Source organism: Vulpes vulpes, chromosome 15 (assembly GCF_048418805.1).
Source record: "Vulpes vulpes isolate BD-2025 chromosome 15, VulVul3, whole genome shotgun sequence".
Classification (NCBI taxonomy): Eukaryota; Metazoa; Chordata; class Mammalia; order Carnivora; family Canidae; genus Vulpes; species Vulpes vulpes.
In genome coordinates, this window is record NC_132794.1 from 31407318 (window position 1) to 31422900 (window position 15583).

The 15583-nt window shown below is 36.8% G+C and overlaps 1 protein-coding gene across 18 annotated transcripts in view; it reads right to left on the bottom strand.

Annotated features, from left to right (window-relative positions):
- ROBO1 (roundabout guidance receptor 1) overlaps positions 1–15583 on the bottom strand; it is a 1128624-nt gene that overhangs the window by 503791 nt on the left and 609250 nt on the right. For 14 of the 18 annotated variants that reach the window (XM_072738096.1, XM_072738103.1, XM_072738098.1 and 11 more), the window contains exon 3: positions 5030–5113. The exons of the other annotated variants lie outside the window; for them this stretch is intronic. In XM_072738096.1, the coding sequence (XP_072594197.1) occupies positions 5030–5113 (84 nt within the window). The remainder of the gene's footprint in view (positions 1–5029; positions 5114–15583) is intronic. 18 annotated transcript variants of the gene reach the window in all.

A 15583-nucleotide genomic window follows, 5' to 3' on the forward strand; every position in this document is an offset into this window, starting at 1 on the left:
ATTTTACTTGGCTCTGTAATAGATTCATCCGGGAAAACCTTGCTTTATCATAACCATATAAACCATTTATTTAACAAAGAATGTGCTAGCAAGAGAATGGGTAAAAGAAAATGTCTAAGGAAGCCTGGGTGGTTCAGAGGTTTAGCGCCGCCTTTGTCCCAGGACGTGATTCTGGGGTCCAGGGATCGGGTCCCACGTCGGGCTCCCTGCATGCAGCCTGCTTCTCCTTCTGCCTGTGTCTCTGCCTCTCTCTCTGTGTGTGTGTGTGTGTCTCTCATGAATAAATAAATAAAATCTTTAAAAAAATGTCTAAAACTGGCAAATCAAGAATCATATGTAGATCTGTATTATTTAAAAATAGGAAGAAAACTGTCAGAAGACACAATGAAAAGAGCAAGAAAAGCAGTTTTAAGGGAGAGGGTTCAAGGATAGGAAGGTGGATCAGGACCCCCTTGTTTTGGTCTAAAAGCTTTTTTCCTGTTTGATTTTTTTTTTTTTTTTTTTTTTTTTTTTTAGAAAATATGTGATCAGTTAGTGTGATAGTAGTGAACCTAGGATAAGAATTAGCAGAGCCCTAAAAATACGGTGACCAGAACTGGGGTGTTGCAGAGAGCATGGCTCAGCTATTTAATTTCTAACCACGTGTTCCAGTGTGGCTTGTAGTACTCAGACAGACATTAGACACTGTTGCTTTTAACACTGGCCCCTTCTTGAAAGAGAGGTGATGAGGATTAAATGAATTACTGTATGTAAAGTGTTCAGAAGACTGCACTGCATACATGAAGTGATATTTAGCACTGGTTATTAGTACATTTTTAAAAATGCACATGCCATGTTGGAATTTTTGCTTGATCTTAAGTGTGAAACTATATAATTAAGAATGTAGAGGGAGGAGAAAGGAATCAAAGTCACCATCAATTAATACTTATTCACCAAGTTTCAAAACATTAGGCAAAATATGTTTTGGGGGTTGCTATTTGAGTCATTTGGGCAAACCCGCTAATTTGTCCAAGATATTTTTTTAATAAGAGAACATATGTTTTGTTTCCTTTTTTATTATTTTGTTTCCTTTTAAACAGAATTATAACCAAACTTTACTTGGAAGTAATATTAATGGGTAGAAGACTCTATTATGACCATTTGAAATGCCTCTGAAATTTCTGACATTCCATGGGTAGATTTTTACTTAAATTGATATTGACACAACTCTGATAATCATTTAGTTTTAGGATTTTTAAATTTGCATTTAGCTTTCCTTCCATTATATTACTGTAAATATAGAAGTCTAATCCTTAAAACAGATCTATGGAGATAGGAGATGTTATTTTATTTTTAGTATGTAAAATGGGGACAAATGATACATTTTAGACATTATAAATAAAATGTAAAGGTTCTTTTTGGTACTTAGAAAAAACATAAAGTTCATTTCTTTTCTAATTAATAATTACTGCTTTCTAAAAAGATTAAGAATGCTACTAGGAAATCAGCAGCTCCCACTTATTCTGACTTTTAATGTATCAATAAACTTCTCTTCAAATTTTTTGTCAGTAACTAGAGCTCTACATGGGTTACATGTATATTTCAGACATTTAAATATTCTTAAACATATTAATTTTTTTCATATTTATGAAACACCATATGCACTTCCAGAAGTTGAAAACAATGTACTCTTTTCAGGTTCTCCTTTAAAAAAATCATTGATTACATATTCAACTTCTTTGGAATGATGTGTGTCTGACCCTGCAAAGTGCTGATCTGAAACCCCATCTTACTTGTTCTTGCAACAAAGGCTATATACTGTGAACTGCTAAATAATCCCCAATATTTATGACATGCTTGGCTAAACAGGAAATGGTCTACTTGTCTAAATAATGTGCAAGCCCACTTAATAACACATCACTGCGCCACCTCAGAAATTGCCCTGCATTCATAGATTAGTAAAAGAGAGACTGAAATGTTTTCAAATCTTACAGGGCTTTATAATATTGTGACTGAAGATGGTAAGGAGAAAAGGAATCGAAAAGGAATACTGATACCACTTAGATAGGTATGACATATGGTTTAAGAAGCAAGTGTTATTAATAAGATTAGCAATCATTGACTAGATCATGAATGAAAATATTAATTTATGTTTATGATCTGAGATCCATAGATTCTACTTTGATGGGCCAGTTTGATAGTGATGGTCCCAAATGATTTGAGGAGTAGAGCAGATGTAGAGACAAATTAGCTTGCAGTGGAAATGATACTCTTTGTAGTGGTCAAAAAAGAGAATTGGGTGGGCGTGAATATGAATTTTAGTGAACTGGTGATTTCCTTTTGGGATTGTTTCATGTTCCCCCCAAAATGTTTTCCAGAATTGTACAGATTCCTCTGGGAAGCATTTCTTCTTTATATACATGAGTGTTAGGGGAAGAGAGAAGTCTCACTTGTAAGCTCAATGAAGTGAAACAACATGTACTAAAAAATAAACATCAGATACACACAATTTTCAGTCATTTTGTGATATTGTGCAAAATATATAGACCCCTCAAATAATACCTGATATATTTACTCGTTAACTCTCATAAAAATTTATCCTGCAACTAACTCAATGTCAAATGATTTGACAACCACTTTGTATATTCTCTATGCTGCTTAATATTCATATTTTATTTCTAACGATGTCCTATATCCAGAGTTACTAAACTCCAGACATAATATGGACAATTAATATGTAAAAATGTTCCTGAGCAGATAGACTGTCTCACTTCCTTCTGAACTGAATTTCCTCTAATACAAAGATTCTATCAACTCGATCTCATGTGATCAGAGTAAAAGGAATTCACACACACAAAAGTAGACACATACATACACATTTACACATACCCACACATATGCACACAAAATAAATCTGTTGGTAGTTTCTAGTAATACTTTGCAAGATTACTTCAACCTTAGAGTTAACTGAGATCTTTATCATTCTTATCAAACAGACAAAACCCATTTTTTTCTATTTAATTTTTCTTATGACTTCCATTGGAGATTTTAAAGAGCAAAGAAATGGTCAATATGAAAATGAAAGAGACACATAGCATGTTTAATTCATATAGTAGAAAAAAAGGTTCCTGACTAATCAAGAATTTACTGAAACAAAATATCTAGAATGAACTTCCTTCGATACTAGAGTTCATAAACAGTTACAGTCTCAGAGAGAAAATCATTCAGAAGATTGTTTTCCAGTCACATCACATTAATGTGCTGCTTTAATCAGTTCCCTTGTAGAATACAAAGATAATTTTATGAGTTCATTGCTTCATAATAATTCAACTGATATGTTTAATAGCACAAGTCTGATTACTGATTAACCTAAGAAGGAAAAACAAATAGAAATAAAAAATTTCTGAATGCTACATTTAGTCTTACATGTATTGTTATTTACGTTCTCTCATTTCACCACTTCAATGTGATTTATGTATTGGAGATATATAATTTTCAGGAAATCCATAAAAGACAAAGAGCAAACCCTATTAGTGTATCTAAACAATGCAGTTGTTTAGACTGGGTGAGCACAAGGGAATACATTAGTGTATACTGGCAAAAGAGGGTACCCAGAGAAAGAACATTATCTCCAATTCCTCCTTTCATACAGATGAACTTCCTTGGCATTTGCGGTATTAAGAAATGACATTTAAAACTCTTGTTCTAGCTAAGTTTCTGGAAAAGTATCACACCAGCTCCCTCACCATCTCAATACCAATGGGCTTTGATTTGTTTGTCCTTTAATTTCAGTTCCTAGGTGAAAGATAAGAGGAAAATGAGAATGAGTTCTCTAGAAGACTGACATAAATAAATACTAAATTGTATATAAAGATATTATTAATTTTGGGACTTATCCCACCTGTTTAAGACCTAAAATTGTGAAAAGGGGAGGTAACATTGGAGAAAATTATTTCTATGAAAATAGTAAGACTGCTTCTAAAGTAAAGTAGCAGTTTATTATTTTAAACAAGGCGAAATGTGTTTATCGGATTAGTCCCTTCCTAACAGTTATCTGTACGATTGTAATGTACATAAGACTTCTCCATTATCTTTAACTCTGATTTCTTTAACATGTGTGCGCACGCGTGCACACCCACACACACATACACATACACACACTGATCCACAGCCCACATCCTAGCAGTCTACAGAGAACTGTGCTAATAAGAACTAATGAAAAGAACATAATAAATAGCTGCTATTACAACAAGACCACTGATACATCATTACCTGATTCAATGGGCTATAAGTGATGTATTTTATTCTTCGCCTTTATCTAGAGTTGTAGTCAAATTCTCTCAGATATGTAACTTAGGTGATTATATTTAGAACTACACTTAACAAATTCTGCATAAACATTTGTATATTTCCAAGGCAATCACTCTTAGACATTCATAATAGGAATTATCCCAACACAACCAATTAGTTCACTTATACTTTGGTGCCGGCATACACATGCATCCACTTAAAACATGGTTCACAGATAAGGTAACAATAAGTCCATGCAAACACAATCCTGAGATAGTTGCTGGTAATTATGATTGCATTACTCTTAAGAGTTTGCTTTCCGTTGTTTATAAGACCTCAAGTGAAACCCAAACAAGCAAACAAACAAAAACTACAGATAATTTTGAAGCCCAATTACTTTTAGATAGTCTTATTTCTTTATAGAGCAATTAAATCAAATCTCTAAGATAATATATTTATCTTCCTAAGCACTCTGCAATATCAAAGTTTCGGGCGGAGAAGCAGGCTTTTATATTAAAAATAGACAACAAGAATGCATGCAGTTTTTATACGACATTTCTTTCCCCCAAAGAGTTGGCTTTAACAATATGACCTCCGGGCTGAAGAATGAAGTCTGGAAAATGAGGACAAGAAGTTGGAGTGGTTGTTAGTGGGAAGCAGGGATGAGTAGATAATTTTACACAGGTGGTTGATGATTGATGGAGGTGGAGGCATTTTTAGGAGGCACGGACTGTTAGTATTTGGGAAAGAAACACTCTACCTGTGTAGCCCAGCGAATTGTCATCATTATCAGAGGTGGGGATTGGCGTCCCGTTGTCGTTCCCCCTCTCTAGGTCTTCAGGGTCTGTCGGAAACAACACCAGAGCTGCTGATGGGGTCACAGTAGTAAGGGTAGTTGCCATTTCGATCACAGCATGTCCAGACACAAGTAAATCCACATGTGACAGAAAAACACACAGGGACAACACACAGCACACTTCCTCCTTGCCCCTCCTGCAGCATACTGAGCTGCACGGAGGTCTCAGCATCATGGCTCACAATTTCTACTGCTTCTCCTTAATTTCCCTAATTCTCTGCTCTGCCTGCACCTTTGCTGCACTTCAAAGCTGGCGAGGGGCTCCGACTGCCCTCCGTGAGGCCGCCAGCAGGACTGAGGGAGCATATGGAGGAGGGAGAGGGCAGGGTGGCTGAATGCTAGCATTGCTAATTTCCCACCTTATTGTTAATCAAAGCTATTGACTGTGATCACTCCCCATCATCGCTTCATCTCCTGCCAATTACAGACTCAAGGGACTGTACCTCACATGGGTGGGGGGGAAGGGTGTGGGGAAAAATAGGGTCTTGTCAAATTCGAGGGTGGATGATAAAAATGTCATACTTTTCCTGAGCAACAGTAAAGAAAGCAGTGCAGCATCACATCCTTTGGAAGGCAACAATTTGTCATCCTGCAGGACCGAGTTAAATGTACTGAAATGGATGCAGAAGTAAAACAACACTTAACTTCAGGCATTGCGGGCTGGCTATTTTAAAAACATTACAAATTGCTTCAGATTCTGTGTCACACTCATCCAGATAGGCATTTGCATTCATTTATTCTTGCTTTTCTTGAATAAAAGGAATGATTTTTATGCTCTTTCACATTACACGTGAATTTTCCAATGCAGAATTTTCAAAATGAGGCTAAGCACAACACTCAAGTTCTAATATCTGGAAGCTGAGTTGCAGTATAAATATATACAGAAGCCCAACACCACCACCACTAATTTCACTAGTGCTCAGTCACTGCGTATGTCATATCTACGCGTGTTAGGTAATTATGAGCTTCCTAGCTGATAAGTGGATACAGACACAATAAAAACCAAGTGTGTACTTCCTAAATCAGATACCGTAGAGTCATAGGTCATTCACGCTGAGGTGTTTCTGCAGGCTTTTTGTCACCTTACACAGCATCTACAGAGAATTTCTGGGTCTAAGTGAAGGAGCACGTCACTTATGAAGGAGGCAGCCAGTGCATGCAGGTAATGCCCCTCTGGACACATCGCAGGGGTCATTGATTCTGTGCCCCTGCTAGTTTTTTAGCGAGGGTGACACATTTTGTCTTTCACACAGCTCTTCAGGGATGATTTAGAAACTGTTAAAAGAGGACACAAAATCTAACATGAGTCGAGCGGTGGCTTTTCTGCATGGAGCATATCGTCCACTCGATCCCTCTGCTCCCTCCCCTGCTCCTGTGTCATATAATGAATCTGATGGGGCTCATGTGAAGAAAAAAAAAAAAGGGCAGATCTGTGCAGAGTAAAAGGAAAATGCCCGTTATTGCTGTGTCCATTCTTGCCTTTCCAGTGATGGCTGCTGTCCTATTTAGCCTTAAGATCAAGGCCAGAAGTGGTATAGCAGGAAAAGGAACCACGTTCTGCCCCTCCAGCCTGTTAACTTCTTTGTACGCATTAATTGTTTAGGGCAGAGTTTTTGTCACATCAGGAAAAGAGAATGGAAAACAGACATTTGTATGTGTGTGCATTTTTCCTCAGTGTTAGCACAGCGTTGTGCCACAAACTAAGTAGCCTTGCTCAAACAAACTAACCAAATAAAGAGGTGGATACAGGAAAATAAATAGGAGGTTCTGCTTCAAATGTAGTAAAAGGCTTTTAGGGAGACCTCCTCTGCTTATCCACAATATCGTTTTAAAACATAGGAGCATTTAGGGTCACCTTAATTTGCCAGACTGATTACTTTTAGTTACAGATGCAGCTTTCAGGAGGCAATACTACCTTTAATATGTGATGGAATATCTTATTTAATGTAGAAGCATACATTTGTCATCGCTCTGTTAAAAAATGAAATAAAAATCTATCCATGTTCACAACATGAACTCAGTCTGACAATACACTATCATAAGACGTTTGCAGGCTTTGTTATTCAACGTGCCCTAAAAATGAGGACATTGTTACAAAAGCAATAGAGCTGAGGAAAAGAAAGTTCACTATCATTTCCAACTAGACACTTAGATCTGTTTTAAGTAGGATTTTTCACCTATGTCTAACATATCCTGAGTGTTTTTAAAATTTACTTTCCTGCCCCCACCCCTCACCCTCTGACCCCTTCTTAGGCTCAGGAAAGAATAGATTTTGCATTAATCAATGAATCTTACCGTATCTGTAAAACACATTCTATCTACCCAGTATTGCCTTTAATTAACAATATGCTAGACCTAAGGAACAAAAGATGCCTTTTTTTCCATAACTGCACTAATTTTTTTTCTTCTCCCTTCATGTCAAAATATAATTAAAACAGGAAATAACCACTCGACTCACTGCACCCAAGCTTTAGGACTAACTCAAAGAGAATTCAAAAGATACTTATTTAAACTTTTTGTTAAATAGTATTGATTATGTGAGCCATGGAATAGAACACGATGAGGCAAGAGATTATTTAGTGCTTACAATGTCTGAAGGAGGGAGTCCTTCTTGTACCCCAAGTTTGAATTTAAGGCTGCAAGGATGACAGTCACCGTCACATCTAGAAATGCACTGTCACTAAGGGTGCTGGGTTCCATGTGCCTGACACCCCCATTAGACTGAATTCCCAAGGGTCGGGTAATCTGTTTGCATCATATTGGTAAACTCATCACCTTATACTGGACTTACAACATTCTGTAGGCTTGAATAGCTTTTTTTTTCCCCCTTTAAGATAATAAATGAATTAATGAACAGATGGTAGCCAAGAATGCAAATCTCACTTAAGTAATAGCCTCTCAATCTCAAAGAACTTGAAAATGCAAAAAACTTGTTATAAATTAACTCAAATGCTAATGTACTCCCTATTTACCCAATATCTCTAAAGGCATATAGAGCATTTTTTCAACATAAAAGTAAGTCTTAAATCATAAAATCATAGACATTCAGTGTTGGAAACACATTAGATGGCTTCACTACAATCTTCCATCAGATATACAGATTCTTCTGAATTTAGTGGTCATTAGGCCTTTAGTGCTTTTCTAGAAAACCAATTCCAACTTTACAAGTAAGATCTTTATTTTATGTTAGATTGAAAAAAATAGCTGTTTTCTAGATTCTAATTCTAATTCTAATGTGTGGGGTCCCAAGGAACTGATACCTCATCTATGAAAGCCTGTTTCCCTTCCAACCCTCCTTAAATACTTGTGTTTCATAGGTCTCCTTTTGTTGTTCAACATGCTCTGTGTAGAAATCTCCACTGAGGCTCATCACAAAAACTGCTTTTTTTTTTTTTTTTAGATAATGCAACCCCCACATTTCTTAATTGGAAGTTCTACCAAGACTGAATCTTATGTCTACTGCTTGACTTCATGAGGATTCCAAGAAACCTCATATCTTCTATTATCAACACTGAACGCATCCTCTTTTCTTTCAGGCTACCCCTTTCCTATATTCCCTATCTATATCAAGGAAGTAATCATTTTAATATATTTTTAATATTTTATGGTTCAGTTAGATGTTAGTGTCTGGGGTTAAAACTGAACTCTTACAGACTTGATACATATCTTGTGGCATGATTTATTTTTATTTATCTTTCTGCAATGGGTTGTATGCCAAACAAATTTATAATATATAAGACTTTATACTATTTGTAAAATTATACATAACTATATAATATACATACTATTTGTATAAGACATACATGTGAGGGTCATCTTGTAATAGTCTTTCACAGATTCAGTGAAAGTGACAATAATAACTAAAAGGAATAAAGATCTGTAGCTTCCAAAAAAATCAATAGCTTCCTTTACAATGGAAATTATGTCTTTTAGGAAAGTTTATCCTTAAATATAACAATTTATTAAAGGTGATACAACTTTATTTAATGGTAAATTAAGTGTAAATTTGAAATATGTTAATCTGTATAATTCTACTTTTATTGAGATTTCCCCAACACCTATATCAAATTATAATGGAAACTCTGCATTAGAAAAATCATTGTACTGCAACCTCTGATAAAATAATTCATTCAGACAACCACTCTCAATGGGTATTAAATCTAGTAGGTAAAGAAATGGTAGGGAATAGAGCACTACACAGTATCAAAGTATCACCCTGGAGATTATTTGTTAACTGCAAATGGGAAAAAAATACTTTTATAATGGGTTGATCTGGCGGTTACTACTTGAACTCAGTAATCAAGCTTAGTGTCTACCAATGGTGGGTAGATAAGAGTGGGAAGCCAATGATGTGATATGATATACAGCATCACTTATATGAAGCATCCACGCTAACAATGCTTGCTCTGACTTCAGTCAAGACTTAAGACTCAAAATCTACAGAAAAAGAAAATATATATCCCTTAGCATACACATGTTTAATAATTGGTGCATGAGTTATGTTTGATTTACTTTCAAATTGTTCCGAAAAAGTATATTGAGAGGATTAAAAAATTGCATAATATTAACAATTGCTAATTCTGTTATGAAAAACATTCCAAAAAGTTTAGAGGATGGTAGGTGAAGACTGAGTGGTCTAAAGCTTTCTCTACAATGTGCAGCAGAAATTCACATGATGATGCTTCACCTTCACTGGCGACATTATTTCATCATCGGTGCTCATATTAATACAACTTTTCAACCCACATTTCTCTAAATTGCTCATCATGTTACGATAGCCAGTGTTACATTGTAGAAATGTAGACCCTCTGTCGTTTAAATTCAATTTCATTTATTTGTTTTTAATTTTTAAATTGAGTTTGAAATTCACTGTCAAAACACTGGAGTTTTCGTCTATCTTCCATTTTGTCATATGCAGCTATGAAAGTATATGCCAAAAATAATAACTTCTTCCTTCTGCCCTATTGTAAAGTGTCAGGCTGGTTTCTTTATAGATTTGCACTATCACTGTGCAGGGTTTTGGCATTAATTGACATTTTGAAGATGACCATTAATAAAAGATTAGGGAAAAGCAAATGAATATAAACTACTATCAATATGAGAATTGTGTCCTACAAATTGGATCAATTCTCATTGATTCTTTTCTATTAATCAAGAGGAATGCAGGCAATGGGTACTTTAAATGGAGTACTGAGAACATTTAATTAGAAACCCAGGCAATGAATTACAGAATTAAGTACAAAAACTATGTTTGTGAACCTTTATATCTGTGTCACAATTTTGCAAGATCAAACTAAAGTTAAATTCAAACTTCTGCTTTAATTATATGTGATTAACATAATTGTGGAGGGTAGAATATTATTTGCCCTATTCTGAACTTGGAATAAGGTAAGAAATAAGAATTATGTCATAGAGATGGAGAGGGGAAAAAATCAGCATATGCTTTTGGGTAGTAGTACTTAAAATAATTCAGAGAGTAAATAGAAAATTCATTTATGATGAGGAATGAATGACTTTCTCAGAATTCTATATGATTTAGAGTATTAGAAATAATATGTATCAAGTTCTAAAATTGTGCTACGAAATGTTGAATAAAACTTATTTTTTTAAGGCAGCAATATGGTAACAGAATACAGTGTATTCCTATTTCCAATTTTGCTATTACAAGGAAAATCAAGGTTGTTTCCTTATGTTTATTTCAAAAATAAAATAACTAGGATTATAATGATCCATGCAAATAATGACAATGAAAAAAAATGTTTCTAGATAAAATAAACCAAACTGTTAGAACTGACATATATATGTATTCAAGTAAATTTTTTTGTGAGTGATGATTATTTCTAAATTTAAAGACTTTATCATCCAACACTGTTGAGAAAAGAGCCAGCAAAATTCAGTCTGGTTTCATATTTGACTGGATTAAAATAGTCTCCATGATAGAGTGGGTAATTGTAACCCATGACCTGAGATGCCAGGATTGTATTAAATGAAAAACTAGATTTCACACAATGATTTCAAATTATATATTAGCGCCTTTTCTCATTTTCTAGTTCAGGTGATTAGATAACTGAATGAATCATATGTGAATAATGAGAAGTAAAAACTGTGCTGATTATAAATACAATAAATATCGACATAATACTTTAGTTTTTTAAAATATATAAACTACATTATTTTTAGATGTGTATATTTCTCATGCAATTCTTACAGTTCTATCATGATCATAGTCATTATCACTATCTGCATCATCTATTTTCCCATTTTAGAGATGCTTAAAGTAAAGCTCAGAGAAATTATTTTGCCTGTGTTATGCAACTAGTAAAGAGTGGATCTGGAATTCTATTCTAAATGATTTCTACCTCCAAGTTACCTTCTCCTTTCACTATGCCCCTTGTCCTTCTTTACACACCAAACCAATTCTAGGAATTGGATGGAATTTTAATAGTATATAAGCAATGGTATACCAGGTTAGTGATTCTTTGCAGGCGCTGAACAGTAAGATTGAATAATTTCATGAATCTATTTCTGAGCTCTGTTAGGCATATCACCATGGCTTCCTCACTGTTTCCTTTTACAATATAAAATATATAGTTAATAACATGGTCAGATGTGTTTAAGCTAGAAATACACAATAAAATATTATTAAAATAGGGGTTTGTTATTAAAATAAAGCTTTGCACACATATTTTTAAATCTTTTTAAGATTTAATTTATTTATTTGAGAGAGAGACAGAGACAGAAAACTCTCAAATGCAGGAGAAAGTAGGGAGGGTTAGAGGAAGGAGAAGAAAGTCTCAAGCACAGAGCCAAGGCAGGGCCTGATCTCATGACCCTGAAATCCCGAGGGGAAACTAAGTCAGATGCTTAACTGCCTGTGCCACCCAGGCACCCGTCCCACACATTTTAAAATACAAGATTTGGGGATCGAACTACTAATCTACTAGGATAAATTCAGATGTCTTTGATAATTACTTTTTAAAAGTTATCCTTCAACAACAAAATTTTCCCTTTGGTATAAGTTTTTTTTTTTAAGATTTTATTTATTTATTCATGAGAGACACACAGAGAGAGAAAGAGAGAGAGAGAGAGAGAGGCAGAGAATTTTCATGTAGCTATTTCTCCTTTTTTTCATAACATTTTTGCAAATTCAAACAGGATATGGTATTGCCAAATGTTAATTCCAAATTTGTGTTATATTAGTTTCATGAGCAGCCTCTCAGAAAAATGCATTTCATTCATCAAGTATATACCTATATTTATATCTGTATCTGAAACACTCAAATCAGACAGTCCATAGAACCAAAATACAGTTTACTTACCTTTTCTCAATCAATGAATATCAATGATTTCTTTATTTAGGACTTTATTATATAATTTATCTGTCTAAAATCATAATCATTGTCATAAGACATGTTGTATACATACCTATCCAATTATGAGTCTAATTGAAAACTATATATGGCAAGTTACTGTTGCTGATACAATAATATATTTTCCCTCCACCCCTTCTCATATAAATATATACTCTAGGAAATAGAATTTTGTTTAACTTAAATCAGGTGAAGGATTTAGTAGTGAAAGTTTTCTTTCTTATATATCAAAAAGAGATGATTTACAAATATCCCTGCATGATAAATTGGATATAAAGGAAAGTGTAATAAATAGTGATAATTTTTAAAACCAAAAGAAGTCATAATATAAATAAGAAAGGTATTTAAAGACTGCCAGGTAGGTAAACTGTATTTTGTGTATATATATATATATATATCTATATATATATATATATATAAAACAAATTCTATTAACATAAAATATACTGCTGAATGTTAGGAAGGTAAATGCATTAATGGATAAGCCAGGAACTCAGAAGAATACAAATGTCACAGAAGAAGGTTTAAACTCATTTAAATTCAACTTAATTTGACAAAACAAGATAAAGTGCCTTCGGTATGGAAATCTATTGATGGAGAAATGCTCATAATTTTAAAACCATTTGTTTCCAGATCTCTTCCAGTGGAAACACTGACAAAGTAGAGCTCTTAGAAATAATTGGGAAAATCACGCTTCATCATGACAACCTGTTTTTTAATTTGATGCCTGAATGTTTGGTCTAAGAAAGTCATGAAGGTTTTCATGGAAATAATCAGTGATGACTACTTTCTATAATCAGAAACCAAGCCAATTGTCCAGTTGAAGTCTGCATTTATTCAAAATGCTCAGATCAAATCTTCAATAACATCTGATGTGGCAGATACCTCGGTGGGATGGAATTTAATCTGCAGAGATTTGCTCCCTTGAACTTTCTCTGTGAGAGTTAATTTCCGGTCCATTTTACTAGTATTTCTGGCTCTCTCCGTCTGTTGACTTTTTTTGTTATTCTCTCCACCCACTTTGCCCTGGTATTCAACTGCTTTTCTTTCATTGTGCTTAGCATCTGCTACTGTTCCACTCCCTTCCAGTCAAAGCATACGGTAACTTCAGCACAGGCTAATTAAATGGTGCTTGAAATCAGTTAACAGGTGGTGCCCTCGGCTGCCCGCGCGGCAGGAACAGCCACAGCTCACATTTTCAAGGACAGAAACGGCACAGCAGCAATACCTGAATTAAAGGAGCCCTCCTTCCACGCACTAAGCTCTTCCCTTTGTAGAGGGAGAAAGCAGGTTTGGGCGTCTATGATCCCATTCGAGATCCCGAATCATACCTTAGGCCTCCTTGTCCTTTAACCAGGGCTATTTTCCTTACCATGTATAACTGTATTACCGCTTCCTCCAAGCCTTTTAATAAAGCCTGTTTCCAATCACTGCTGCTGGTTCACATGTCAAATGATATTCAAGGAAGATCCATACCATTCCTTCAATTCAAATGATCAAATCATCTACTTAGTATTTTGCAATGATTGCAACTAAGTGGATATTATTACTTAGTTAGGTATTCAATATAGGGTAAGGTTTAAGAGCCACTGGCTTACTCTGTGACCTTGGGCAAGTTATTTTATCTTTTTGGGGGGGACTGTCTCTGTTTCTCCATCTATAAAACATGGGATCTTAAGTATCTATTTAACGGGAGCGTGATGAGGAATAAATAAGCAAATATTTGCAAAGACCTTACTATGGTCCCAGACACCTAAGAAGTCAGGCAAGTGTAGGCTACTATCATAATCCATCCAAATTGCAAGTCATCTTTGAAAGGATCATTTAGTAATTCCTAATGAAAACAAAGTCTGTGTTTGCCCCTTAAAATGAGAAGAGACACATTCTGATACGCTACTTCGGAGTTTATACAGGTGAGAAGTCGAAGAAGGTACCAGCGAAGGTCAAGGGGAAAGCTGGCCGCGAAAACTTGGTTTCTGCGCAGCCGCGGTACGTCGTGGAGCAGAGCCCCCTACATCACTCAGGACGTGTTTTCCAGGCAGCGCATTTTCTCCTCGTGGCAAAACCCCTTGAACTGTTGCACACTTTGCGAGGTGCCTGGCTCGTGCTGACAAGGATGGAGGTACTCGATTTTATTTCTTGAGGGGGGAAAAACGAAACCCACTCGCTACTGAAGCACAGACGTCCTCGCTCCTGGGGTAAAGCCGCGCCCCTCCGCGCGCAACGCTGCTCCCCCTCCGCCTCCGCGTGCCTCGGGGCCGGGAGGGGCCGGGAGGGGCGGGGCGGGCCGCGGCGTATGCAAATCGGGCCTGGTCACGTGCTGCGCCCGGCCCCGCCCCTCCCGCCCGGCCCCGCCCCCGCGACCTTTGCCGGGGCTGGGGCACCTTCGCTCGCCTGCCGCAGAGACGCGTCTCCTGCACCGTCTCCTCATTGTCTGCTTCTTCTAACCACAGTCACGGTTTTGCGCTCTTCACCCTAATTGCGCTTTTGATTATCAGGGTCATTCTATGCCTTCAGCGTCCTCCAAGGTCACAGGGATTAGCTGCGTCCAATCGCGCGCGAGAGGAGAGCGCAGGCTCCGCCGCCCGCAGCCGCCGCAGGTGTCCGCGGTGCAGCGGTGGGGACCTCCCCGCTCACTCCCACGGGCTGTGTCCTCGCCCCCGCCCCAGGCCGCTGGCGGCTGTCCTTGCGCCCCGCCAGGCTCGGTGCTGCAGGTCCGCGGGAGGCCAGCGGCGGTGCGAGCCTCCCCTGGGCCTGCGCCTGCGCCTGCGCCTGGCTCCCCCGTGCTTTCCTCGCAGCTCAGGCCCGTCAGCATTTCCCTTTCGTAAAGTCAAACTGCACTTCCCGACAGCATCCCTCTGCTACTGCGTGTCACTGGCTGCCACCAGCCACACACACGTTACATACACTCTGCGGATGATCACATACATACACTGTGACGTAGAGACTATGCTTTTTTCTCTTTGACTTTGCTGATTCCGACTTACCTTTGTGCGTTTTACGCACCACCAATATTATTTTGATTTGCATTTGTCTGGTTTTGTTTTTTTTTTTTTTTTTTTTTTTATGGGAAGCTCTTCCGGCTTTT